Genomic DNA, 25,343 nt, shown 5'->3' with positions numbered 1-25,343 from the left:
TGTAAATGTTCATCACAGGTTTGAGTCGACAGGGAGAGATTATCCAAACAACAATAGTGTACCTAAGCAATATTGCCTTGTAATTTAAAAAAAAATGCGAATGTGTGTCTTTTTTATTCATTCATGTTTAAGTGACTCATTAAAGTTCAATTAGAGGAATGATGAATTGAGTTACAGGTGTGGAACCAGGCTCTAACAAATCCCCATAAAACCATAATGGCTGGCCTTAAGCAAGTTAAAATGCAGGGCAGTGTTTTCTTTTAATGAGAAATATTTTAGATGATAAATGATATGTAAATACAAATGATAATTGCAATGATATGGAAACAAATATCAGTCACCGTGTATGATCCCTAATAACCTGGGGAAAAATTCTATGATGTTCAGTTATCCCAATTCCTAACATAATGATTATCTTTGTTTTACTGAAAAGCTGGCCTCAGGTATGATTTAATAATAAGTCTGAAATTGAACATCATCAAGTGACGTCCTAACACAGCAGCCGTAGTCTACAGACATATAAGTATAGGTCATACAGTATATATAGCTCTTCCCATCCTCATTAAAATGAGTGAATGAGTTGTGCTCATACAGCTGGGGTCACTGAGGTTGGAAAAGTATTACTGGTCCAAGCAACCTCCAATTTAATGAATCTCTGAGTAAAATCTACACCATGTCAGCCTCGTTCCTGAAGGATGACCTCCTCCTCCTCCCCCCCCCTCCCCCCCTGGACTTTACAACAGTCATTAGCAGCTCATATCCACCCAGGGTGGAGTCGATAGGCCCAGCCTGTGTTTTTGAGCTTGTGAAAAGGTGTCAACTGCCCCCCGTTTTCAAGCTTCTTAAGGGCTCATTGAGATGTAGAACGAGAGTCATGCAGGGCTTTATGATACCGGTGGGTAAACCTCAGCAGGTGAGCCCAGTCACAGTAATACAGTCCCTTTAAAGCCTGCTGGGACCCTCCAAACTACAGAGGGGCCCTCGTTAGATCAACAAAGAGGAAATACAAACAAACGCCACCGAAAGGACGTGCTGCTTATCAGAGGTGACGGGTACAAAGCATGCAGATGTGCAGCCGCAAACAAGACACTGCCACAATACACTCATTCAATAAACTACCTGGATCCACTTTATAGTCTAAAAACTAAACTACAGACAGGAAATGTGCTACTTCATGGTTAAGTGGAAGATTTAGTTCAGTTGAATTTAAAGTGTTAGAGATGATAACTGAGCATTACATAATGCTAGACATTTATTTCAATGTACTTACGTGAAATGGAAAGTATTAAACCATTCAACTATGTTTAAAATGTTGTTCAGCAGGTCACCATTGAAAAAGAGGTCAATGATCTCAATGGGTTTTCACTTGAATAAATAAAGGTTTTGAATTGAATTGAATTGTTGTTTCAGTAGATAAGAAAACTAGTTGTATTTAATGAAGCAGCATTATGAGCCTTCTAAAATAATATTCTACCTTTGTTTAGTTTATAACAGATACAAATGGTTCAAAAAGAACACAGAAAAGACATTTGATCCTGTTACTTTAAGGTTTTTATTTTCAGATCACATCACAATTTGAAGACAGACATAAATTGCACACACGTTTTAATCTTTCTTTTACAAAAATAATATTTAAACTTGGAGATGAGATGAAATAGAAAATAAATAGACAATTCAACAATAATAACAATCAAACAGCATGGCGTAGCACACTTTGGTTTCAGTCAGCATCCTGTCGGTCTGGAGACGTCCGGCCGCTCTCCTCAAACATATCTTTCCTCTCTCTCAAGTCAGTTTTTTTTGGGCCTCTTGTCGGCATGCACCCCCCGGATCAGCACCGGTATCAGTCACTTATCACCTCGGATCCTTCACCAGCACGAGTAAGAGAACAGAGGGTACTGGCTCCACTCAGCCACGTTGCCATGGTGATATCCATGGTGCACAGCGGGCGTTGTGTAGTCGGCGGTCAGGTGGTGAGGGGGGGGGTACTGTGTGGGGCCCGGGTTGCTCCACTGGCCCAGGGGCTGCTCGGGGCCGTATGGACTGTAGAGGTGGTGTGCGATCACCCCCGGTTTCCCTGCCTGGTGGGCCATGGACATGTTGAGGACCCCGGGGTAGTCCTGGGGGGCCGGGAGGGGCTGTGGGCCACAGGGGGGGGGGCCCACCTCGTGTGTGCGGAGCTTTGAGGCGTCGTGGTCTGGCACCGTGGCGACGTCGGGGACTCGGGACTCGAAGCTGCTGTGTCCTGACCCGCTGTGGCTGCTGCCCACGCTGGGGGAAGGGGAGGGGGGCTTCCCAAAGTCATGGACCCTGAAGAGGAAAATAAAGGAGATCAGTATCGGCTCTTCAGGACAACGCAATGTTCTTATGTGTGGCACAGTTTCTATTTCAACGTGTTTGAGACCTGACATAGGGTTAATTTTGGATTGTAATACCATTTATTTACTAAGCCAGTATTCAGATCCTTTACTTGGGTCAACTAAGCAATACCACAATGTTAAAATACAGTAAATGCAAAAATGAAGGTTCACAATGTTTCTTAAGTAAAAGTAGAATGTTGAAACCTTTGGTGAGTCCGCTCTTAGTTTTATTTGCTGATTAGTTGGAACAGTCTGGGAATGTGAAAACTTATAAAAGGGTTGAAATCTTAAAAACATAAACTTAAAACTAATGATGACTCCTTTTAGTTTGTATAACTTTATCACATTTTTAAACTAATTGTATTTAAGTTGTACAACTTTTTAATTTATTTTATTGTTTATCTAAATATTTTGTTTGTGTTTAATTATATTTGACCACTACTACTGTTTATTATATCTTTTATGATTTTATTGTTAAGGAATCATTGAAATTGCTAAATTTACTTTTGTCTTTTCTGCAGTTTTTACTTTTCCGTCTTGTTTCTACTTCTCGGTCATCTAGACAGCATCCTTGACTGTACTCGATAAACTGTGAAAGGTGTAGTGCTTGAGAGATAGAGCTGGCAGTACCTCTGGGGCTGGTAGGAGGCCGGGGCAGGGACCAGCTGCTCCGTGTTGTACACGTCTCTGTGGTCGGCCCCGGGGGGGGACTCGGTCCTCACACCGTGCTCCCGCTCTGCGGCCCAGGGGGAGTAACGCTCCTGTTTGATGCCTTCAGCCTCTTTCCGTTTGGCCATGTCTCCTTCTTCTCCGTCGTAAGCCTCGTACGCTGACCGGCAGAAGTCTGAGAGGGTTCAAATCATCAAATTAGTTTACTGCAGAGTACAGGACATAAGAGTACACATATTAACACAAAGTTGTCTTGAATCTGTACCTGGTGGACTGTCCTCCTTAGAGTCTCTGTTCAACATGTCGGACATCTTGGCTCGTTTCTCCTGGCAGGCTGGACTCTTGCTTGAACGCCTGCGGAGGAACATCAGTAAAATGTAAACATTACTTCTAACAGAAATGACAGCCATACACATATTAAGAAAAGAATGTTTCCTGCTATGGAAATCTGTAAAATGGTCATCAGCCTGTGACTAATGCGATACCCACCTTTTTTTATTGGTGCCTTCATCCCGGAAGCCTTTTGCAAATGGGTTGTGATTGATCTTCAGCTTTGTGATCTATATGAGGGGAAATCAAAACAGTTCAAATCTGGGTAACGTGTGGGGCGTCCTGTCAGCAGTTTGCGTTTTGTGTTTGCAGGGAGAGAAACTGACCGAGGTGTTCTGGTACGCTGTGACCGCGGTGAAGGAAGTCTCAATGAAGGTGAAGGTCTGGAAGACGCTCCAGCGCACACTGAACAGGTCGTCTGCCTGGACGATGTGGAAGCGCGGGTGGTAGCGATGCATGGAGTGCAAAATGATCTGCAGAGAGGAAGATCGTGATTAATTCAGAGGACTTTTTCATGTTTTTAAGAACTTTAAGCTTCATTTTGTAAGTGTTGCCAGTCCTTTATTATCAAATATCTTTAAAGGTCCCCTATTATACTGATTTTCATCAATATATTATAGGTCTCAGATATATACAAAACATGTCTCTAAATTGTTTGGCTCCAAATACCAAACAGATCATGCATTGTAGCATCCCATAATCCCCTTTGTTTCAGCGCTGTTTCAAAAGTGCTGATTCTCTGTCTGTTACTTTAGATGAAATTAAGGAGCCCCTCCCCACGCCCCTCTGAGAGATATCTGGTTAAAAAGAACACAATGGTGCTCTAGAAGGAGATTCAGGTGATAAGGTGGGGGGGGGGGGGGGGAGAGGGGGGTTACCTTGGTTGGTGATTGGCTAATGCTTACACAAGCCAAACAATTGTTATGACATCACAAAGTGGCCAAAATCTGATCAGCTCATTTTCAGACAGGTTTTTATAGAAATGGATCCGGACAAAAAGAGAGAGAATATTTTTTCCTGACATTTTGAGAATCTCTTTACACAGGAGGGACACATGTTTATGTAGAAAAGACATGAAAAAGTGAATTGTGCACAATAGGTAACCTTTAAGTCAGTGTAGATAGATTTGAAAATACACTGTTGATGAGCACCACACTTCGTGTACTTACATGGCCGTGCTGGTCGAGTGTGTTGTTGGTGAGCTTGAGTTTGAGGAAGGAGACGGACTGCTTCATCCAGTGGCTCCCTGGCGCGGGGGAGTCGGGGTGGAGGTACGTCCTGCAGGGTGGCTGGGGCTCCGCTTTCCCTGCCACCTCCCATTTCTCTTTATTCCACTGAAGGAAGGAGACAGATAGTGAGTCAGTCTGTCTGTCACAGGGGAAAGTCTTCTTCCCTTCCCACAGGGTGAGAGCACCACAGAGGGGAGAGTGACTGCCGGCCAGTACCACCCAGAGAGATAGGGGGTAGTACATTGGGCTCCCAGCAGGGGATAGAAAAACAGGAAGAGATAGCATCCTTTGATGTACAATGTCAGCACAGAGGGGGGTGATAAACAGGGGATGCCTTGTCTGGGGATACTGGTAACCAGAGGGAAATCCTCACCCAATACCAAAGGCTGTTGTGAGTCAGGGCTACTTCCTCTTCTTAGAAAAGCCAACTAAAATCACTGATATCAACATTCACAAGAGAAAGAAAAATCTTACCTTATATCTGAAACCATCCACAGGAACCATATCAACCAGTAAGATGTACTTGGCACATGGAATTAGGCCAGCTAGATTAATTTTACAGTGTGGAAACATCCTCCTGGAAAACACAGAAGAAGACACATGAGAAAAAAGAAGCAAATGCAGCAACAGGAAACACTTTTTCCAAATCTTTTTTGCATAAAGTTGAATTTTTCTGTCTTCTTACCTGCCCGGTTTGGTGATAATCATCTCTGTTCCTAAATCATGGAAGGACTTCCAGAGGTCAGGGTCCTCCAGAGTCAATCTGATGTTGCCCTGCATATAGGTATCGGGGCCAGCAGCCATGGACTGGGGAGGAGGGCCGAAGTTGGGCTTCAAGTCTAAATAACAATCAACAGAGCAACATGCTTCAATAAAAGTGATTGAAGACCACCATAGGTATGCTCAGCTAAAGACAAAACCACACACGGGCTGGGGAATAGGAAGTAATTCAATGAAAAAGCAAAGTAAATCCAATAAAAGCCGAGAAACACTCACCTCTGATGGACTGCATTGTTCAGGTTAAAAACAGGAGAAGCTTGAAAAAGGTTCCTGCACTGAGGGCCAAAAAGCAATCCAAGTATTTGTGATATCCAACGGTGTGTTCAGAACCAACGTCCTGCCTCATGGGTTAAAAACAGAAATCCAGCAGCTCAGGGAGGCAGAAGGTTGGTCCGTCTTGTTCCAGCAGATACATTAGAGATCAGTCCTTCTGGAAGAGGATGACCATGACTTTTAAGGGGAGTACCGGGGTGGGTGGGGTCAAGAGAGCCATTCCCAGGCTTTGAAGTGGCACAATGATGAGTCAGAGCCCCGCTGTGATTGGAGGGTGCTGGAAATCAAAGAGACTTAACAGAGCCTTGATACCGTCCCCACAGGAAGAGGGAACGGAGGAAATGCATCTTTATTAACTGCTAAGAGACTTTAAAACAAATATGGACGCACTTCCCTGCTGCAGATCGGCACCAGAATCTGTGTAAATATCATTCACACACACAACCACACACCAAAATGGCATTTAGTGTGTTTGTGCAATCTGGTAAATACCCAATATAATAATTGTAAGAAAACTGATGACAATAGAATTGGCTTAATATTTATAGGAGATAATCCTGAGTTAAACAATTATTCTAACTATTGATTGCATGTATCCAATATATGGTTCTGAAATTAAAAAGGATAAAAGACTATCAAATTAAATATTCAATGACCTTTACACTTTTCCACATTCTCAGCCTTCTCCATAATAGAAATTACGCAGTGGGTGTAAACCCATAATGGTGTAATGATAACATGCACCCTTTCTGCAGGTAACTTCTACCTGAGGGCATCTTCAGAGGCTTCTGCCAGAAGCAGTGGGTGTGTGGAGGTGGGGGTGTTGTATATTGGGGTGTCTAGACAGACCTGTGCTCTGATAGATAATCTCATTAGGGAAGTTTCCCTTGAAGGAGCTAGTTTCTGCATGTGGAGAAAGCCTTGCGTATAGGCAGGCAATTAACAGCCAGTTAGCACCACAAGCCCAAGTCAGCCCTGAATGGGAGAGGAGGGGTCTGAGATTAAAGACCTGCCACAACAACCCGGCCGTCCTCACACACCATCCACAGCCAGGCAAAATCCACGGGTGTCATTCATTCATAGGCCTGTCTCCTGCATCGTGCCATGTTACCACAGGCAAAACAAATGCTAAACACTGCAGGCGTTAGAGCATAGAGGAACAAAATGAGACCACAGTGCCCCTCTTGTTTCCACTGACATCAAAATTTGAATTGAGGTGACTTTCACATCTCTTTCAACTTCTATTCTAGCATGGACACACCACTTCCACTCACATTTCTCATTGTATTCTCATGTCTGCGTGCTGCATACAATGCCACCTGTAAGCTCTCTGACACTCAATCACAGAGGAGTCTGTGGAATTGTATGGATACAAGTTATGCAACACATGATCTAGAGTTTTAAAAGTATCGGTCTCACAGTTTTAAAGGCTTCACAGCACTTTGTACAATCAGCAGTTTAGTGAGAATGAAGAGATGTCAGAGGCTAGAAAGTCTTGGCGTGAAAATATTGACTCGCTTCCTAAAGGCTCATTTGCGGGGTCGATGCGAAATAAAAAGGATAATAACTTTTCGGTTGTAATGATGCACTTAAAGATGGGTCTGTACGATCATTTACTCATGCTAAAAGTCCTGATGTGGGACCCCCCACCCCTTCCCCCCTCTCTTCGGAGCTTGGTGGGACAACATTGGCCTTGAGGAAGTGCGATGTGTTTTTATCTTCCTCATATGAAGCCAACTGTTGTCGAGGAGTTATTAATCACAGGTTCAGTGTGGCTCTCCTCACTTAGCATTAGCAGGGTCCTCGGGGGCCCCTGTGAAGACCCCCTTAGATTTTGTTCACGGGGCAGAGAGGTCACACGGCTCTGCAGAGAAGATTCCACAGGAAATAAATAGATTTTTGATGATACATTCTCTGTGTCTGAGCGGAGGTGTACTTTTGAGTGTACGGTGTTGATCCCATTCCGCTGCGGGTCTGGGGGTGACGGGTGTGACTGGGGGGGGGTCTGCAGGCTGAGGACTAGAGTCAGGGCTGACAGAGAGCAAGCCTCCTGCAGCCCGGGGCAATGAGCACTGCAGGACTCTTCAGGGAGGTCACCTGGAAAAGATTTACAAGGACTGAGCTCCAAAAATATGGTGGATTTAAAAAAATGAGCCCCAAACTATATCGGGTAGAACTTCATACTCTTAAAAAAATCGTTATTGCCTGCTAAAAAAGAAGGAGATGATCATTTAAATAATTTACTTGTTATTAGAGATGCTATAATTAAGTTTATTGTTGCAAACATTTCATATTGTGTATATATTTTTTTTATTTATACAGGTGTAAAATCTCATTGAGACACAAGGTCTCATTTTCAAGAGAGACCTGTCAGTGGTGACACTACCACACAAAGTTACAGACAGACAGGACACTAAACACAGAGGCAACACTCAAATACAACTTTGTAAAAAAAGTCCTCATTGAAATCCATATACAGTCAGATATAGCAGGTGCAAACACCCACAGATGATTTCTCCAGCTTTTTTAAAATTAGTTTAAAATCCGTGATGGGTATCAAACTGGTTCCTGCTGAAGTGTGTTCCAGGTCGAGGGGGCAGAGTATATGGCTTTTTTCACAAGCACCGTACGTATTGAGATCGTAGTCCATAGCTGTACTGTTTGTGTGATATGTAAGTGGATATGTAGAGGGGCAGCAGTCCAAGCATAGCGGTATAGATGAGTTTGTACCAGTGCAGTGATCTGCGCATTGATAATGATGTCCAGTTGACTAAAGCGTACAGCGTGCAGTGGTGTGTGAGGGGTTCACAGTTGGTTATGAACCTCAGAGCCCCATGGTAGACAGCGTCCAGCAGATGAAGGGAGTAAGCTGAGGCGTTCATGTACACAACATCCCCGTAGTCCAAGAGAGGCAAAAATGTGGCAGCTACAAGCCGTTTCCTCGCACTTGTGGAGAAGCAGGCCTTATTTCTAAAAAAGAATCCCAGTTTTAATTTCAATTTCCTTAAGAGATTGTCAATATGTGGTTTGAAGCAGAGATGTTCATCTATAGTGATGCCTAATTATCTGTAGGTGTTAACAGCTTCAATGGGGTTATGCTGTGCAGACATGATGCAGGGAAGAACAGTTGGTAACTTTTTCTTATTGGAAAACAACATGACTTTTGTCTTATCTGAATTTAACACCAACCTAAGGTGGAACAGATGTGACTGAAAAGTGTCAAAAGCAGACTGCAGAAGTTTAACTTCACCAAATTATTTTAAACCTCTAAAAAATGGATTGCTTATCATTTGTTAACATCACATAGATAGACTGACTAGGTAGTGGTAAGACAATTGGTTTGTAAACTGGATTTTGATGGCTATTAAAACATTGCAACAACACTTAAAGCTTGAGGACTACTTTGTTAAGAATCTATAAACATTATTCAGACAGATAATAGGAATAGAATACAAAAAAAATATCGTTTTTGGACCCATCTATTAGTTTGTTATTATTATTATTATGTATTGTTTTTTACAAATAATTGTGGAATTATTAACAAATATCTAATATAGTCTTAAATATTTTCAACAATAAACTGTTAACAAATCATTTACTATTGTAAAAATGTTGTCTGATCAGTAATGGTAATGCTATAAAATATAGCAGTACTATAATTAGTTAGAATTGTGAATTATAATTTAATTGTGTCTACAGTAAAACAAGTTTGATTAACTATCTGTTTACTATTAATTAATAATATTTAGAGTTATCCAGTATATTTGTGGCCTTTAACAAGATCCACCATGGTTTTGATGACTCGGTTCTTAATGAAGGTTAATACAAAATTGTTTCTATTGACAGCACGAGTGTAACCACTGAAAATCATTTGAGGGAAAATGATGAGGAGGGAGGAATCATTGGCGATTCTCCATAAGCATCTTCAGTTCTGATAATCAGCTGTTTCCTCGTGTTTAACTGAACTAACATCTGACTCCACTGGCTCTCCTTCCTGCGTCTCCCTGCTCCTCGATCACCTTTGCAGAGCTCTTCTCCTCCCAGGTGTCAGTCTTTTGGCCATTTGCTTTAACTGCACAGATCCCTTGTGCTCGACAGTTAACAGCTGCCAATATACAGCCAGGGCCGGGGATCAGACGGCTCTGCAGCGGCCCAATAAAGAGCCCCTGGGGTGGACTGACGAGAAATCTCACACCTTTCGCTCACATTAGCCATGCAGCATGCCCTTTTGATGCTTAATTGGCCACTTTGAGAGGGTTTGTAGAGATAGCAGCCCCCAACATGATGTCACAGAAAACACAACTGTATCCCTACAGGGGAACGATTTAACGGTAATGACAATAACTGGGAAACTTAGAAAGGAAATATCCATATCACGTTAAGATAAATGATAATATTGTGTTTGTGAATGTTAGGACTTGTACATTTTGCTGTTCATCCGTTTAGCTGGTTTTCTTTTCACTCTCCATTAAGTGTTATTTTTTTGCACTTTTGAAAAATTTTGGTTATACACTTTCACTCCACCTCACTTTAAATCATATTTAAAATGTAATCTATTTGCCACCAAGAGACAAAATACACAATCAAAGGAAGTTAACTATGAATTTGATATTTTAAGTCTTAATGTTCTATAGATTTTGTAATTGCATCCTTATTATAATAATAATTATAGTAAATTATTTCTGCCCAAGTGCTTGTGTAGTGAAAATCTGTTATGGCATAAGCTACATTTGAGATTCAGTGTTATTAGAGATACTTCATAACATTATATCAGCAGAGAACTTGAATCTGCTGAGAGACCATTCAAGTATATGCTGTGTGGTCCTCAAGAACAAACCCTGATGTCATTATGAAAGGCCAATTCCTCAGTTTCCTTTGTGGTTTGCAGATATTATACAAAAACAAACTCGCTACTCTGGCTTCCCTGGCCTGACTCCAGAGGGGCCGGGGGTCTCAAGAAGGGGCCGGGTGAGCTCACATTTGGTCCACCACATAAGAAAACAAACTCTAAATCTAGCTTGCCTGATAAAGGGGGCAAATGACAACTTCACAGCACTTCATAAGAAACTCCTGGAAGTTGCTAATGAAGACTAATGACTTCCCTCGTGTCGGGGACTTCACACCAGAGTGTACAAGCCCTTTGAGCACAGAGGCCGTGTGGTCAGAGGCAGTGTGGTCCGAGGCAGTGTGGTCCGAGGCAGTGTGGTCAGAGGGGTTCAGCGGGGTGGTCCGCAGCAGAAAGCACACAGCTCCACCGGCAGAGGGGGCTCTTTCAAGAAGTTTATTTATTATAAACGTGATTAAAATGATGGGCTGGGCAATGTGTTAAAAAGTCAAATATCTAAATATATTTGACTTAATACTAAATATGGATGTTGTGCTGATATTAAAGGGATGACAATAGATGCTTACACTAAATATTTACACAATGAGATTTATGATAAATAATTATCAGTATCACAAAATGCAAATCTAAAGCAGTGTCTACTCATGCCCCAATATAATATGTAGAAATATTGCTTAACCCTATTATTATAAAGCCAATTGGATTAAAACAAATTCATTTGATGAGTGCTTTACCTGATCTGAGCTGTCTAGGGACAGAGGGTGTTGGATGAGCGATTTATATTGATGCTCTTTTGAGGCAAAATTCTGATTTTGATGAATGTTTGTCAAATCGATTTTATAATCTTTTTGTATTAGCCTTTGGGAATTTATAATCTGGCATTAAAAGGTTGTTTAGACAGATAAAAGATCATTGTTATGCGTTTCATTATAGGGAATCTGGATGAAGCACCGTGTGTGTTACTAATAAATATTGCAAAATGAAATAAGGTGTTTTCAGGACACACACGCACCTTGTGAATAAACTTGACTGCCAAGGAATGAGCCGTCTCTGATAACATCCTGTTTGCCGTGTGGCCTGCCTGGAGTTTAACCTTCCTCTCTCCTGACACCTCGATGAAATCTTCATCTGCTGACGGTCCTGGAGGCAAGCCGACGTCCCAGATCCTCCAACATTCACCTGATGATTCCTAATAAAATATTTTAAATAAGGAAACAAAATTAACGTTAAAACTAAACATCTTTATGCAAGTTTTGGCCTTGTTATTTAACTTCTTGGAATAGAAAATAGTTCATACGACTTAACTGGACCTAATTAACATTTGTTTTGCCATTAATGTGATTTCATTCTACCCATTATATATATATATACACACACACACACACACACATACATCTATATATATCCTTGCACCCTAAGAATGTTTGATTTGCAGCTGGTTATATTTTTCAGATATTCATTTTAATAGGCTATAAATATGTTTTTTTTGGGGCACCTTATGCACTAAACATGAAACTAAATATTATATATGTCAACCGTATAAAAGAAAATAATGGATGACGCTGCACTACTACTCCACTAAGTGATATGTATGGAATCATAAGAGTGCCATAAAAAATATATACATTTGGAAATATAAAAAGGAATAGATGGATAAACAAATACAACAAATATTTTTTTAGCAGGTATTGACAAACTAGTCTGGGCACGAAGAAGGCCAGATGATTGACAGCTTAGACGGACAAATTCTATGAAAAATAAAACGGATAACAAATATATTTTAATATACAAAAAAACATGAAAAAAAATCATAAATAAAACAATAATGAAAAGAATGACAAAAAACATTATAATTGTTTTATATTTTGTAATTTATCTTCCACTTTCATATTTATTTTAATTCTTCCCCTTTATTTAATGTTTGTACTCATTATTTTACAGGTGTTGTGAAATGTTTTCTTAATCTTTCTGTCATGCATCTTACCTGATGCAAGGACCCATGTGGAAAGTATTTGAAGTAGCACACAGGACACTTTTTGCATTTCTTAAATATATTTTTGGTTTGACATCTATAACGCATTCAGTCAGACACAGATCAGTTCCCCTCCAGCAGCCTGAGTCTCTGCTCACCTCTTCAGGCGTGGTACATTCCCAGAAGAACAATAGAAAACTATTTTACAACAAAAACCAACAATAAAATAAAATACAAAATACTTTTCTCTTCTTTTTTTCATGGGTGATAGTTTACAATAATTAATTTGTGTCCTTTTAAAAAATGATCTTAAGACAGCTTTCAAGAAACATAGTCAGTAAACACCTTTCTTTTTTTATAGAAAACAATCTGTAAAAAACATTCTGTTGTCTTCCTCTGAGTTAAGATAGAATTGTGACAAATTTACCAAAATGGTTTTTAATGGAAAGGCATCTGTATCAGGAAGTGTTCCTCGGCAGGCGTTTCAATTCCACTGAAATCAGGACAGGTCAGAGTCACTGAAACGACCCTCGCCTTAATGTCCCCACACACACACACACACACACACACACACACACACACACACACACACACACACACACACACACACACACACACACACACACACACACACACACACACACACACACACACACACACACACACACACACACACACACACACACACACACACACACACACACACACACACACACACACACACACACACACACACACACACACACACACACACACACACACACACACACACACACACACACACCTCATTAAAGCCAAGCTAATTGGAAAATATTTGGATTGAGATATGTACAAAGGCTAATTCATAATAACTGAAACCCCTTTCCATACCATTCAGATCAGTGCTGGTGACAAGACGTCCTCCTTTTAGCTACAAATGCACTCAACAAAAATATATATAGGACAAAATATTACAATTATACAAAAAAATAGCACAAAGTTAAGTGCTAACTGAAAAACATCCCAAACGTTAAGTGTAAACATTTCCAATCTGCTACAGGTTGTGAGGCCCTCGAATGCAGCCGATTGTCCTTATTTCACCCTTTGTGCTCCTTGAAATATATTATGTACCAACGCAAAGTATCTTAAGGGTGAAATTCTCATGCCAAAGTAAGTGATCAAAGCGTCAAGACAGCGCTCTGATTGGTGGTTTCTCAGACGAGGATTTAGCTGCTGCTTGGAGATACGGTTAGCACCCAGCATGAAAAAAGAAAGATGTGTAACACGGGGCGGGTTGGCTTTAAAAAGGCTAAAAGTCTTTCTCCAGAGTACGGTGGGGCGCAGGAGAGCTCGGTAAGCGAATGTGTGATATGCATAAATGGCACGTTACAGACATGCTAAAGCCATCGTCGTGGGCTGTTGAGATGTCTGACAGAGGTGTATATGACATGACGGGCGAGGAAAATACTGCATTTTTCAGTTTGGGAGTGGTGGTTTTGTAATGTACGTGACGGAGCAACAGCTGCAGTCTCATGTACCATTTATTTTTAAGACAGGGGCCTAGGGTTTGGCAGAGTGAGGCCAGGTTAGCGACAAAAGGTCAGTTTGAGCTTCACACGAGGCCCTCAGAGGGTCAGATGTCCATGTAATCGTCCTCATCGTCCGACTCGCTCTCCAGAGAGGACTCCTGGCTCGATGTCTCCTGCACCTCCAGCGCCGGCTGGCTCAGCGTGTCCTTCTTCACCGTGGCTGCCGACTGAGATGACAGGATGACGTTCTGTAGAGGAGCAGACAGCAGGGGTCACTGTCTGACTACAGTACAGATTATAGTTTTTCTCATATGCTTAAAGTCAGAAGTTAAACAGTTAATTAACACAGGCCTTAAATGAAAGCCGCTTGCCGAAATGCTCCAACACTCACGGTACGTCCACACAGCGGCTTTGGAAAAAGCTTGCCGGCGGGCGTGTCTGAAGCTCGACCAACAACCAATCACATGAATCTCCCGCCCCTGACACACAAGCAGCGGTTTGATTGGCTAGAGCTTGTACTGGCATATGATTTGATTGGCTTCCACGGAAAGCTTCAGAAGATTCAAAAGTTGAATATTGCTCAACTTTTGAAGCCTGAGATGCCTGGAAATCTTCGCTTTGCTTCCCACAATGCAGTTGGGCGAAAAGTGAGGCAAAGTGACGTGACCCCATTCAAAGTGAATGGGCAGAAGCGTTGGAAGATTTTTTTAACGCTGCTGTGTGGACGTCCCGTTACAAATTTTTTTTGCATTATAAGCAAATAATTCCATAACAAATACACAACTTGTGGTTATGTTTATTTTTTCTTTTCAATCTAGCACTACACAATGCACGACAACATCAGTCCATTAAAGTATTATGGTATCATTTGTACTTCTGTGCTAAGAAAGTGATAATAAAGATCCCAGTTTCATTAAGAGTATCTAATAACAAATGGAGAGGAACTGCTGCGTGTATGGACACTCCCACAGAAACACACATGTGAAGGCAAAGTGCAAACCTTAAGTCTTTGTTTGGTTTCCTCTGAGATGCTGCCTTTGGGGGAGAGCAGGGTGGGAGTGGGGGGTGTGACCGTGATCTCTGGGGGGAACTTGGTGACCGTGGAAGGGATGAAAAGCTTTGGCATGTTGGCTGGAACACGGGAGCGGATTCGGTCTGGAAGTTTGGTCTGCTCATCTCCGGCAAACTGCTGCTGGTCTGAGAGCGAGACACAAGAGGACACTTTAGATATAAGGATACTTTTAAGACATGTGAAGCCACTTCCATTCCCTCTTTCTGTCACCCCTCTGATGTGAAGGGTCTGACCTGGGCAGGGTTGTGCGCTGCTACATGTGGCGGTTTCCCCCTGGAACCAGCCTGCTGCGGCCTCTTGTTCCTGGGAAACAGTGGCGAGTTTCATCTGCTGACAGAGGTGAGACTCCTGCTGCCGGTACGAGAGACACTCTGAGGGCTCCTCCCGCTCCTCTGGGGGCACAAAACATACACACACACATTAAAACTACTCCATATGCATTTGGGCTTTTTGAAGTATCTAAATCGAAAAAAACGTTTGATTAATGATCCAATTTCATTCCAACAAAAAAATAATCGAATTAGACTTTATTGACAAGTGTGTATATGCAAGTAGACTGTAATATAAGGAATACACACTGGTAGAAGATTGACAGCCGGGTCTGAAATAAATAATTGTATCCTCACCACTCAAAGGTCAGTGAGTATTTTTACTGGCAACTCCATTGTTTGGTTGGCCAATCCTGAAATCTATTTATAAGACTTTAGAAATTGTAAATAATTATAACATGTAACCCTCATCCCTGCCTTTTGTCATTAAGGAATCAGATTTTTCAGAAGTAATAAGGAAAACCTATCCCATCTACCATGGTGGCATGTTATCCGAGAGTTTTACCTGCCACAGGCAACCTTTCCCCTGCATTTCGAAGCTAATTTAATTCCCTCCCTCACAGTTCCTAGCACAAAGTCAGTGGAGATTACCGTATTTCATGTAGAAATCCAATAAATTATTGACTACATTTTGGCATTTATTGGCAGACAATTAGATGACTAGATGTTCCCCCTGCAGCTCAGAACATGATATCATACTCTTTCAGACTTCTCCACTAATGTTGCCTAGGAAACCATTATATAACACAGAGCTGCAATGTTACTGTGTGTGTGTGTGTGTGTGTGTGTGTGTGTGTGTGTGTGTGTGTGTGTGTGTGTGTGTGTGTGTGTGTGTGTGTGTGTGTGTGTGTGTGTGTGTGTGTGTGTGTGTGTGTGTGTGTGTGTGTGTGTGTGTGTGTGTGTGTGTGTGTGTGAGTGAATCTTAAGGAAAGCCTAATGGATCCACACAGATTGCTGATATGCAGCTACTGGTTACTTTCAGTCAACTGGATTCATGATGATAAGCTCGTCACATGACCTTCTTAAGAGTCCAGCTGAAATCCACACTGTGTATTTGTAATAGCTGATGAGAAGGACTCGAGTAGATCTGAAATAGAGCTCCATAAAGTTTGCTGTGAAGCTGCATTGTGGGTTTCTAATGAATGCATTGTGGGTTTCTAATGAAGGACAACCAGAAGAGAGCTCTGACTGACAGCTCACTCATGAAGCTGGGATCTTTGTTCTGGAGGCGACGTTTCACTCCCAAAGAAAGCTATCTCACTATGAAATTGAACAAGAACCCTAATGTGACACTATAGAGATATCAAATATATTGTAACATTAAAAAAATACTTATAAAACCTGTTTTGCTGCCACTGCTTATCATAAATTATCTTAATATGATTTTTTTTTTTTTTTTTTTTTAAAGTAGACGTCAACAAATCCGATTTTGTATTAAACTATGATACTATATGTTTTGACTTATACAGTCATTAATATAAAGCCAAACATTACTGATGAGATACAATACATATTTTACTTACAGGATTTTATGCTAACCCGAGTCTGTGTGTAAACATAGCTGCTTGTCATTCAGAAGGATGTTCCTGCTTGATTTAAAGGACATTTGGAATCAAGTCCATGTAATAAACATTCCTGAGGGTCATTTTTTTTCTAAAACGATTTCAATTTGTTTCTCTTCTACAGAAATGGAGGTCATTTGAGGTTATTTGGTGAGGTTTCAAAAGTTTTCAAAACACCTGTGACGATTAAAGAAAAATGGGCCAAAAACAGGAGCACCATCTGGAACGGAGTCAAATACAAACGCTCCAATTACTGAGCACTTATCTGACGGGAAAGAAAATGAAAGCTCAACAACAACACGTCTGCCTTTGCTCAGGGTCTCCAAATGATCAGAATACTGCCCTCTAGAGGCTCTACAGGCTTGTACAAAAACAAATGACTGTTCAAAATGATAACAATTACATCTCATAACTAGAACAGACAATACATTTGTAAACACTACAGATTCAAGATCTCAGGTTGAGTTTGGGCTTTGTCTCGGGGGGTTTAGAATGAAGACATTGGGTGCATGACATGTGTCTTTGGATATGAGATATGTGAGCGAGCCAGAACTCATTATTTGGATCAGAGATTGTTATGCCAAGGAGCTCAGAAAGAGAGTCACAATCTGGAGGACGCTGGATTCCTAAAACTCCTTTTGGCAAACTGACAAAAACCAAAAAGGCAAAACATGAGCAGGCCAGAGTCTGCTGTTATGTAACTGATCTGAGGAAGACCACAGACGCCCCCTGCTGGTCACATGGGCCGCAGCACTGTAGGGTCTTAAACTGAACTGACATCTGCAAAGCTACGACTAAACAGTTGAAATAGACTACAGCAGTATGATAACCAAAAGTAATAACAATAAAATAACCTCAAAAGGCATCAGAGAGTGCGGCTGTTTTAACATTTAAAGCTTCAAGTGAGCTTTTTTAATTAAGTGTAATGTCTGTCGTTATATTCAAAGACGTCATCAACCATCATTATTACAGGTGCGTGCGAATTCTGGACATGAACATATTAATCTTTTTTCAATGCATGTTGTGTTTTGGAGTTCACAACACTGGAGTTTTAGGAAATGTTTGGAGCCACACACAATCCTATGCAGTTGCCACAGTTCAGTTGTATAATATTAATAATATCAGTGTTAACATCAAGCTGTCTTTGGCTCTTTTCTGCTGTAACAAATGTACATTTCCCCTCCGTGGAACGAATAATGGTATTCTGATTCTGAGTGTGGCACAATCTTTATCGGTGAAGAAAACTGGCTTCAAAATAAAAATCTAAACTCATTGTTGAGTAGCAATCGAATGCTGATTGAAAATGTGTCAACGTTATGAACGAGGCTTGGAAGTATCTAACATTTCAATATATCCCTTTAGAAAGAGCAATAAGTAATTTTTTCTGTTGTGGTAAAAACACTTAATGGTGAGTTAACGGGGGGGGGGCCGTGGTACCTGTGTGTGGCAGGAAGGCCATGGCTGCCGCCGCCGGGTGGCTCACGACTCTCCGGAGCGGCGGCTGGTCGGTGAAGCCTGGGGGGGCTTGAGGTCTGGACAGCTTGCTGAGCGGCTCGTACAACACTTTGGCCTCCGGGGAGGACAGCGGGTGGCAGGCGGTGTGGCTGAGCAGGACGGGGGACTGCAGGGGGAAGAAGAGGTCTCGGTGCTCCTTGGTGTACTTCGGTGTGGTGGGGGCATCGCCTGCAGACTGTTGGAGGAAGAAGAGGTTGTGAGGAGGTGAGACTGACCTTGGGGGATCCATCAGCAGAATCAACTCTCCTCTGAGAAGTGTACTGCCCTTCCCTGGAGACAGAATCTGTTCAGAGACTCAGAGAGGGAGCCACAGTCGATACAACTGCACTTTTAAAAACACAGCCATACATAAGAGTCTTCGGCTCTTCCACATTAGTAGTGATGAAATCCTCGACAGAGTGGCGGTGTGGTCCCCCGGGGGGCGAGAGGCTTACTTGTGTGCTGGACTCAGCTCAGCTCCACACTACATCCCTCTGAGCCACTTTCCTGTGTGTCCTTTTGGAGGACCACTTACAAACACAAGAGCTGCACAAACAACCTGTGACAACAGCAGCCCTGCTCACACAGCCGCTGTCATGGCAACACAGAGGAGGCACGAATACAATCCCTCTACTTTTCTATTTAAAATGGATGAAAAGTTAGATGGAACTAGCCTAGATAACCTTTTGTGTGCACACTTAGAAGAAATCTTTGTATAGCCAGTGGAGGGTTAAACAGAATTGTACTGCATTCGTTACACAGGCATGTAACACGTAAATATGCTTCTATATCTGAGGTTAATTTGATTGGTAAATGTATTACAGTTTTGCCAAGGTCCCCCAAAGCCTAGAGGTAGCAATCAGAGCCACGACTGTCATAACAAGCCGGCTTTGACAGATACGGTATGTTAGCGCAAGATAATTTGGCAATAACACAACTCTCGTACCATTTTTCTCAGGGTCTCTGCTGGGAGTTAAAGTCAAATTGTGCTCTGAATCACAGCTGTGTGTGATGAAGCTCCCCTCGGGACTTACACAGCAGAGCACAGGCAATTCAAACATACGGGAGTAGCCTTCCAAATCCTCACAGACAGATCCTTCAGCTCCACAACTGCAGCGTCAAGCATGCAGCGGCTCCACTGCCAGCTCTGATGATTCATATCTCATGAATTAAACATTGGCAACCAAAGACACCAACAAGTCAGCTGGACCGTGTGCTTTTAGAAAAAAACACCTTACTTGAGAAAATTGCAGCACATAGTCCCGTCGTGGGTCTCTGCGGGGTGAGAGTGGGCTGCTGGCAGACACACAGAGGTCCCACAGCGTGAAAGGAGAGGTGTTTCTGTGGAATTATCGAGCTTTAAATCAGACGAGAGCAGCTGTGGATGTCGTGCACAGGTTTGGCCATATTTTCCAACACAAGGCCGGCCAACCGAACATTTTAATTAAAGTGGACCTATCATGCTATATTTGAATAATATAGTGTAGGACCATACCTATATAAAAGGCATATTTATACTTTTTATTTTTCAAAATACCAAACAGATCATGCATTTTAGTCGTTCCTCATTTCGCTCAATTTAACACTGTCTTTGCATGGGCTGATTATGTGAGAACAGCACCATCTACAGGCCTGGCATATGTACTACAGCGTCTCCAGCGCTTTCGAATGGCAATGTCCGTGGTTGTCTCCTCCTGATTGGTGGAGTTGGCCCAATAGCCGCAGCGCCACTTCTGTGACGTCATAGAAGTGTTCAAATCTGGATCAGTCTGTATCAGATCCGTTGCAGCCCCTTTTTTTGTTGAGATTTGGGTATGGAGGAAAATAGAGAGGGTTGTGTTTTCTGACACTTGGTGAGTTCCCTGGAACACCGGGGACACATATTCATGTATAAAAGACGTACAAAAGTGCATTCTGCATGATAGGTCACCTTTAAATTGCCAGCTCAAATGTGACTTGACACTGGAGCTCCGTTGAGAAGCGTATGTTCAATCTTTGATTATTAAGACCTCAGCATTCTTCCATCCTGCTGAAACGTAAAGGAGGTGAGACTGGAGTGTTTTAAAGACTACATCGAGTCTCTCAAAGAGCCACCGTCTCCACAAAGAGGCGAGTAAAATAACGGATTATGGAGATGTATCAGATAAATTGAGTGACAGCCCATGCAACGTGACAAAGTTACACAACCTGTGCTCTTTGCCACTCTTTTCTCCTGATATCGAAGGGAAGAAATGAGACACAAGACTGGAGCAATTCTCCGGATCAGCAGTAAGGGAGAAGAGCTCGCTCGTCACTTGTGGGGGCTTGAAGGGATGTGTGAATCTTTAAGAGGTAGGCAAGAGTATTTCATGCCCACGAGCCGAGAACTCCAAGGTGCCTACTCACATTTCCCACTACATCCAAGTGAAAGCAAATACAAAAAACAAGACAGGAGCTGGTGGCACAATCATTACACAGAAAGCAGTTGGATCACACTGCAGAGAAAAAGCTAGTACGCAGAAGCGCCCCATCAGCATCAGGGGAGAAGGGGGGGGGAAAAGCACCACATGCAGAGTCATTATCACAATACCCATCACTACGTATATCTGAAGGTAACAACAATTACCTGACAGGTTAAGAGTTCACCACATCAGACTTTAACTAATGTCATCAATCTAACAAATGGTGATAAGGGAATAAAAGTATTTGGAAGTATTCAAATAAAAAAAACATTGATTTTGATTAATGAAGTGTGAGACCTTTTTAGTTCATTACTACTTTGTGTTTAATTTGCAGTGGACTCATTAAGCAATAGTTTATACAATATATGACATCCAAGGAAAAGCTAAATTGCACTTCAATGAAAAAAATGTAGACTTAAAATAAGGTGCATATAGATAGTATGAAGATTTAAACATGTAAATAAAAGTAAAGTGTTTTCAAAGTGCTCAGACCACACAGCCGGTTCAGTAAATCCAACAGGTTTCCACACATTAAAGACATGCGGCTTGTCGCTCTGTGCCTCCTCTGCACCACAGTCTCTGTGTCGTGTGTTGATGCGTGGAAATTAGACGAACAAAATGTATACACAAAACCAACAAAGATAACAAAAAGATTCATGCAGAAAACAAGATGATAGGATCAGTGAACTAGGAAAACAGACATGTATTTTGCCTACAGCTACTGCTCACACAGCCTGCAGTTTGGTGGATATCACCGTGACAACAGGATGTGGGCAGAGACTGACTGTGTGGGCAGGAGGGAGGGGGGGGGGGGGATGTGAGGGAGGGGGAGTCACCGGCGAGGCAGAGCCGGTAAGGATTCGACGAAGGATATGAAGTCGAAGCTGAACTAATAGCTGGTTTAGCACTAGCTGAACCCATTCATGTAATACCACGAGACATATTTAATGGTTTTAGATCATTTTGCCTGGAATGCACATTGCTTATGCTAGTTATCAATGCAGATAAGAAACATGCGTACCGTTGCTCGGTTAGACCAATGACAAGTTTAGCAACTAAGTTGTGAGGCTGAAGGGAACACGGGGAGCCTTCACACCACGCATTGGGATACATTTAGCTCCGGAAGCTGCAGCAGAAAATACCTGAAGTTACTTTTCCATCAGTTGGGCACATTTTACTACAGTTGCTGCATTTTACTTCCCCACATATACAACAACAAAACACATATCATTAAAGCGGCTATTGTAAGCTAATGAGAAGACTATTGTAAGCTAATGAGAAGACTATTGTAAGCTAATGAGAAGACTATTGTAAGCTAATGAGAAGACTATTGTAAGCTAATGAGAAGACAAGTGAGATTCAACCTACTTGGATTGGAAGATGGGGGGGAAACAACAGATATTTAATTTAAGGCTGGTGGATAAAGTTTGCCATGCTGGAAACCAGACTTTAATACATGTCAGTACAGTGCCATGATGGTTACCACCTTTTAATATCATCTGCTTAAGTTTTACCTGCGGTTATGATCATTGCATTATTGTAATTGCTATGTAAAAAGTTGATCAACAAGTCTTGTATGTCAACAAGTATGCACGATTACTCTTATTGAGGGGAAAAAATGAGTGTTTGGCATCAACTTTGGAAAAACAAGGCTGATGGATTGGCAGACTCTCTTGACTCGCTATAGAAACAGCTGTATAACTCATCATGTCTTATCCTCGATGTTCAGGTGTCATTTAGTCTTTGCTTCAGGGTTCAGCCCTCAATAGGAGCTAATGAGTTCAAACATGTGTTCTCCTTTCCTTCAGTGAAACAAGACGAGACAGGACTTGGGTGACATGACAGGATTAACACTACGAGAAAATCATGCTTGGATAAGACAAAGAAGAAAAAGGTCAGATCTCAGGAAGCGGGGTGTTTATTAGAAAAGGTGCCAGGCAGTCTGTTCCCGGGCAGGATCTTTGAGATGGTGAGCAGTCTGTTCCCGGGCAGGATTTTTGAGATGGTGAGCAGTCTGTTCCCGGGCAGGATTTTTGAGATGGTGAGCGAGGTACGATGAGCAAACTAACATCGATTTAGACGTATTACAGAGTGACCACCATTTCATTCTGAAAATACTTTAGTGAATCTACTATTGACAGGCCTTTTATTATGATAGGAATCTGATCAGATCATAGTCATGCTTTTAAGAAAGTAAATACAGTTTATTTATAAGTGTATTACATGTACTTAATATATATATATATATATATATATATATATTACTTCATATCCAGGTTACCAAGATGCACAGTTACTGTGTGGTTGTACCAGGGATCATACATCATCATGGTGATTCATATTCTGGTGCTTCTTGTTAGTTCATGTTGTCGTCATCATTGTGAACTTTGGGTATTTGTTTAAGGCCTATCTAGTCAGGTATGCAAATTCGGGGTATATGCAGGAATCCTAAAGTCAAATATAACACCTTTTAAGACCCTTTCCACACATTTTAAGACCTCATCGCCAGTTCAAGTTTTAACCGGTTACTTTGGCGACACACTTTTACCTCACACATTTACTATATACATTATTGATTGTCCTTCCTCCTTATCTTCCAACCATTTGGACGCAAACTTGCATTTCCCCGCAGCCGGCGCAAACGGTCCTTCGCGGGCTATCAAGCAGTGAGCGCGCGATGTCCTGTTCAGATGACGTCAAATCCAACGGGATGCCATAAATAAACTACACAGAATCATACTACACACCTACGCCATGATTACATTCAGGCAGACTGTAGAATACAACCTCTTTGGACAATTGATATACTTATTGAAAACAAGCTACAAAATGTAATACCTTGGAAAATGTCGTTTAATACTTTTTAATAGCTTTAATTTTCGCTAAATTGATTTATCAACTTTTAATACTTTTTAAGACCCCGCAGACACCCTGAAATTAGCATAGGTTATCAAGTCCCTACTGTGTCAAATTGGTTTGGGCAACATAGCTGCCCGTATACAAACCAAAATAAATGCGATGCACAAGGAAGACACATTGTTGAGGTGGTGCAGCGGACAGATGGCAGATGGGCATGCTGAGTTTAAGTGTTTTACCTGTCGTTGGGCAGAAGTGGCCAGCTGTATCTGGCAGAACTTCACAGCTTGGTCCAGAGCAACATCCTCATCAACCTGAGACAGGAGAGCAGAACAAGGACTTTAGGGAAGAGCAACACATCTTTACAAACCTGTTTACAAACTTTTTACACGTCCATTTATATTCATTAAATGTCCTCCTCACGCAACACCGGAGAAGTGGGTGTAATTGCAGTGATATCATATTTCTGAGGTGACCTGCCCTGTGTTCCCACCGTGTTATTTACTTGCATCACTAATCAACTATTAGAAAATTCTTCTGCCTCTGACCATAGCAGCAGTAACATGAGAGCCCAGTACCCTGGGTGATGTGTGGGAGTTAGCGAGCTTAGCCACAGCCCGACATCGTACACTTAGCAGTAATCTTGTTCACACAGCTGTTGTGTTCCCTGCAGCAGCCTGTTGTGTGCAGTGGTTCAGGGACCCCCAAAGGGAGGGACTTTACAGCAGCCTCATTTTCAAATGGTGCCAATTGTTAAACGGGCTGAGTCAAGCTTCAGTGTATCACAGCCCACCGCTTTCTATTCATGTCTAGCTCTATGCTAACTTCCCTCGTCAAACCACATACAGCTATGACTTATCAATAACACATAATGATTACTATTTGAAACAGGCGCCTTTCAACCATACATCTAGAACACATCAATACAACTATCTACATAATGTCCAGAACATACTGCATTCTCATGACAGGAAATGCTCAGACACAATGTTGTGGCTCTTAGGGATTCCTAGACGTTTAGATAATAATTATCTTTAATTACAAGTTTTGCAAAAGGTTTTGTTTGAATATGCTAATGGAATTATTTGACATTAAACAGAGATCTGAGCATTGGATAGAGCCAGGCTCACATTCTGGTCTCATTTTTTTGACTTATTCAGCAAGGAAATATTGTTGTATTGAGGAAAAACTGTTATATAAATCAGGCTATGAATTATGTATGAACAAATCGCTCCGAGCCAAAAATCCTTTTGGTTTTTACAGAGTGAGAATTAATAAATGTTTTAATTGAAAACACAAAGATATGATTCTGAAGATTCAATACATTTTGAAACACTATACTGTTTAATAAGTAGATGGACAGATGACATATAAACCCCAGTTGATTATTTATATTAAGACATTCATTCTTTTTTTTCTGAATAGTTATTTTTGAATAATGATAACTTGTTCTGAATTATGGAGAAGCTCTCATTAGTGATAAGTGCATAAAACTGCCTGCAGTGTCTTAGGAGTGCTCAAGAAGCCGATGGAAACTATACCCACATGCTACTGTGCAACGCAGCACACCACGAAAGCACCGAGCCTCTGCAGTGTGTGCGAGTAGGTGCACAAACAGAAGG

The 25,343-nt window shown here is 41.6% G+C and overlaps 2 protein-coding genes across 5 annotated transcripts in view; both read right to left on the bottom strand.

The window, feature by feature from the left end:
• Positions 1–1,542: 1,542 nt before the first annotated feature.
• On the bottom strand, positions 1,543–12,232 carry tbx16 (T-box transcription factor 16). The gene is made up of 9 exons (XM_079690815.1): positions 5,585–12,232; positions 5,274–5,427; positions 5,063–5,165; positions 4,529–4,693; positions 3,686–3,832; positions 3,519–3,589; positions 3,295–3,383; positions 2,991–3,204; positions 1,543–2,310 (listed from the first exon to the last, which is right to left on the bottom strand). Exons 1-9 carry the CDS (start codon positions 5,598–5,600, stop codon positions 1,869–1,871), a joined length of 1,401 nt encoding a protein of 466 aa, XP_079546941.1. The 5' UTR covers positions 5,601–12,232; the 3' UTR covers positions 1,543–1,868.
• A 288-nt stretch (positions 12,233–12,520) lies between these two features.
• cabin1 (calcineurin binding protein 1) overlaps positions 12,521–25,343 on the bottom strand; it is a 40,452-nt gene continuing 27,629 nt past the window's right edge. For all 4 annotated transcript variants that reach the window (XM_079690811.1, XM_079690812.1, XM_079690813.1 and 1 more), the window contains 5 exons: positions 23,961–24,035; positions 18,368–18,620; positions 15,273–15,431; positions 14,968–15,164; positions 12,521–14,215 (listed from right to left, as the gene is read on the bottom strand). In XM_079690811.1, coding sequence (XP_079546937.1) covers positions 14,072–14,215; positions 14,968–15,164; positions 15,273–15,431; positions 18,368–18,620; positions 23,961–24,035 — 828 coding nt within the window. In that variant the 3' untranslated portion in view covers positions 12,521–14,071. The remainder of the gene's footprint in view (positions 14,216–14,967; positions 15,165–15,272; positions 15,432–18,367; positions 18,621–23,960; positions 24,036–25,343) is intronic.

This window comes from Notothenia rossii, assembly GCF_949606895.1.
Source record: "Notothenia rossii genome assembly, chromosome: 6".
Classification (NCBI taxonomy): domain Eukaryota; kingdom Metazoa; phylum Chordata; class Actinopteri; order Perciformes; family Nototheniidae; genus Notothenia; species Notothenia rossii.
Note: the sequence above shows the minus strand (reverse complement) of the source record. Positions and strands in the feature narration are given on the sequence as shown.

Bases quoted from the DNA above. Each gene is read 5' to 3' on its own strand.
- tbx16 (XM_079690815.1), bottom strand. The intron at 3,590-3,685 runs GTCAGTTTCTCT...CCCCTCATATAG, and splicing joins CAGCGTACCAGAACACCTCG to ATCACAAAGCTGAAGATCAA. The intron at 3,205-3,294 runs GTACAGATTCAA...GAACCCTCTCAG, and splicing joins TAAGGAGGACAGTCCACCAG to ACTTCTGCCGGTCAGCGTAC.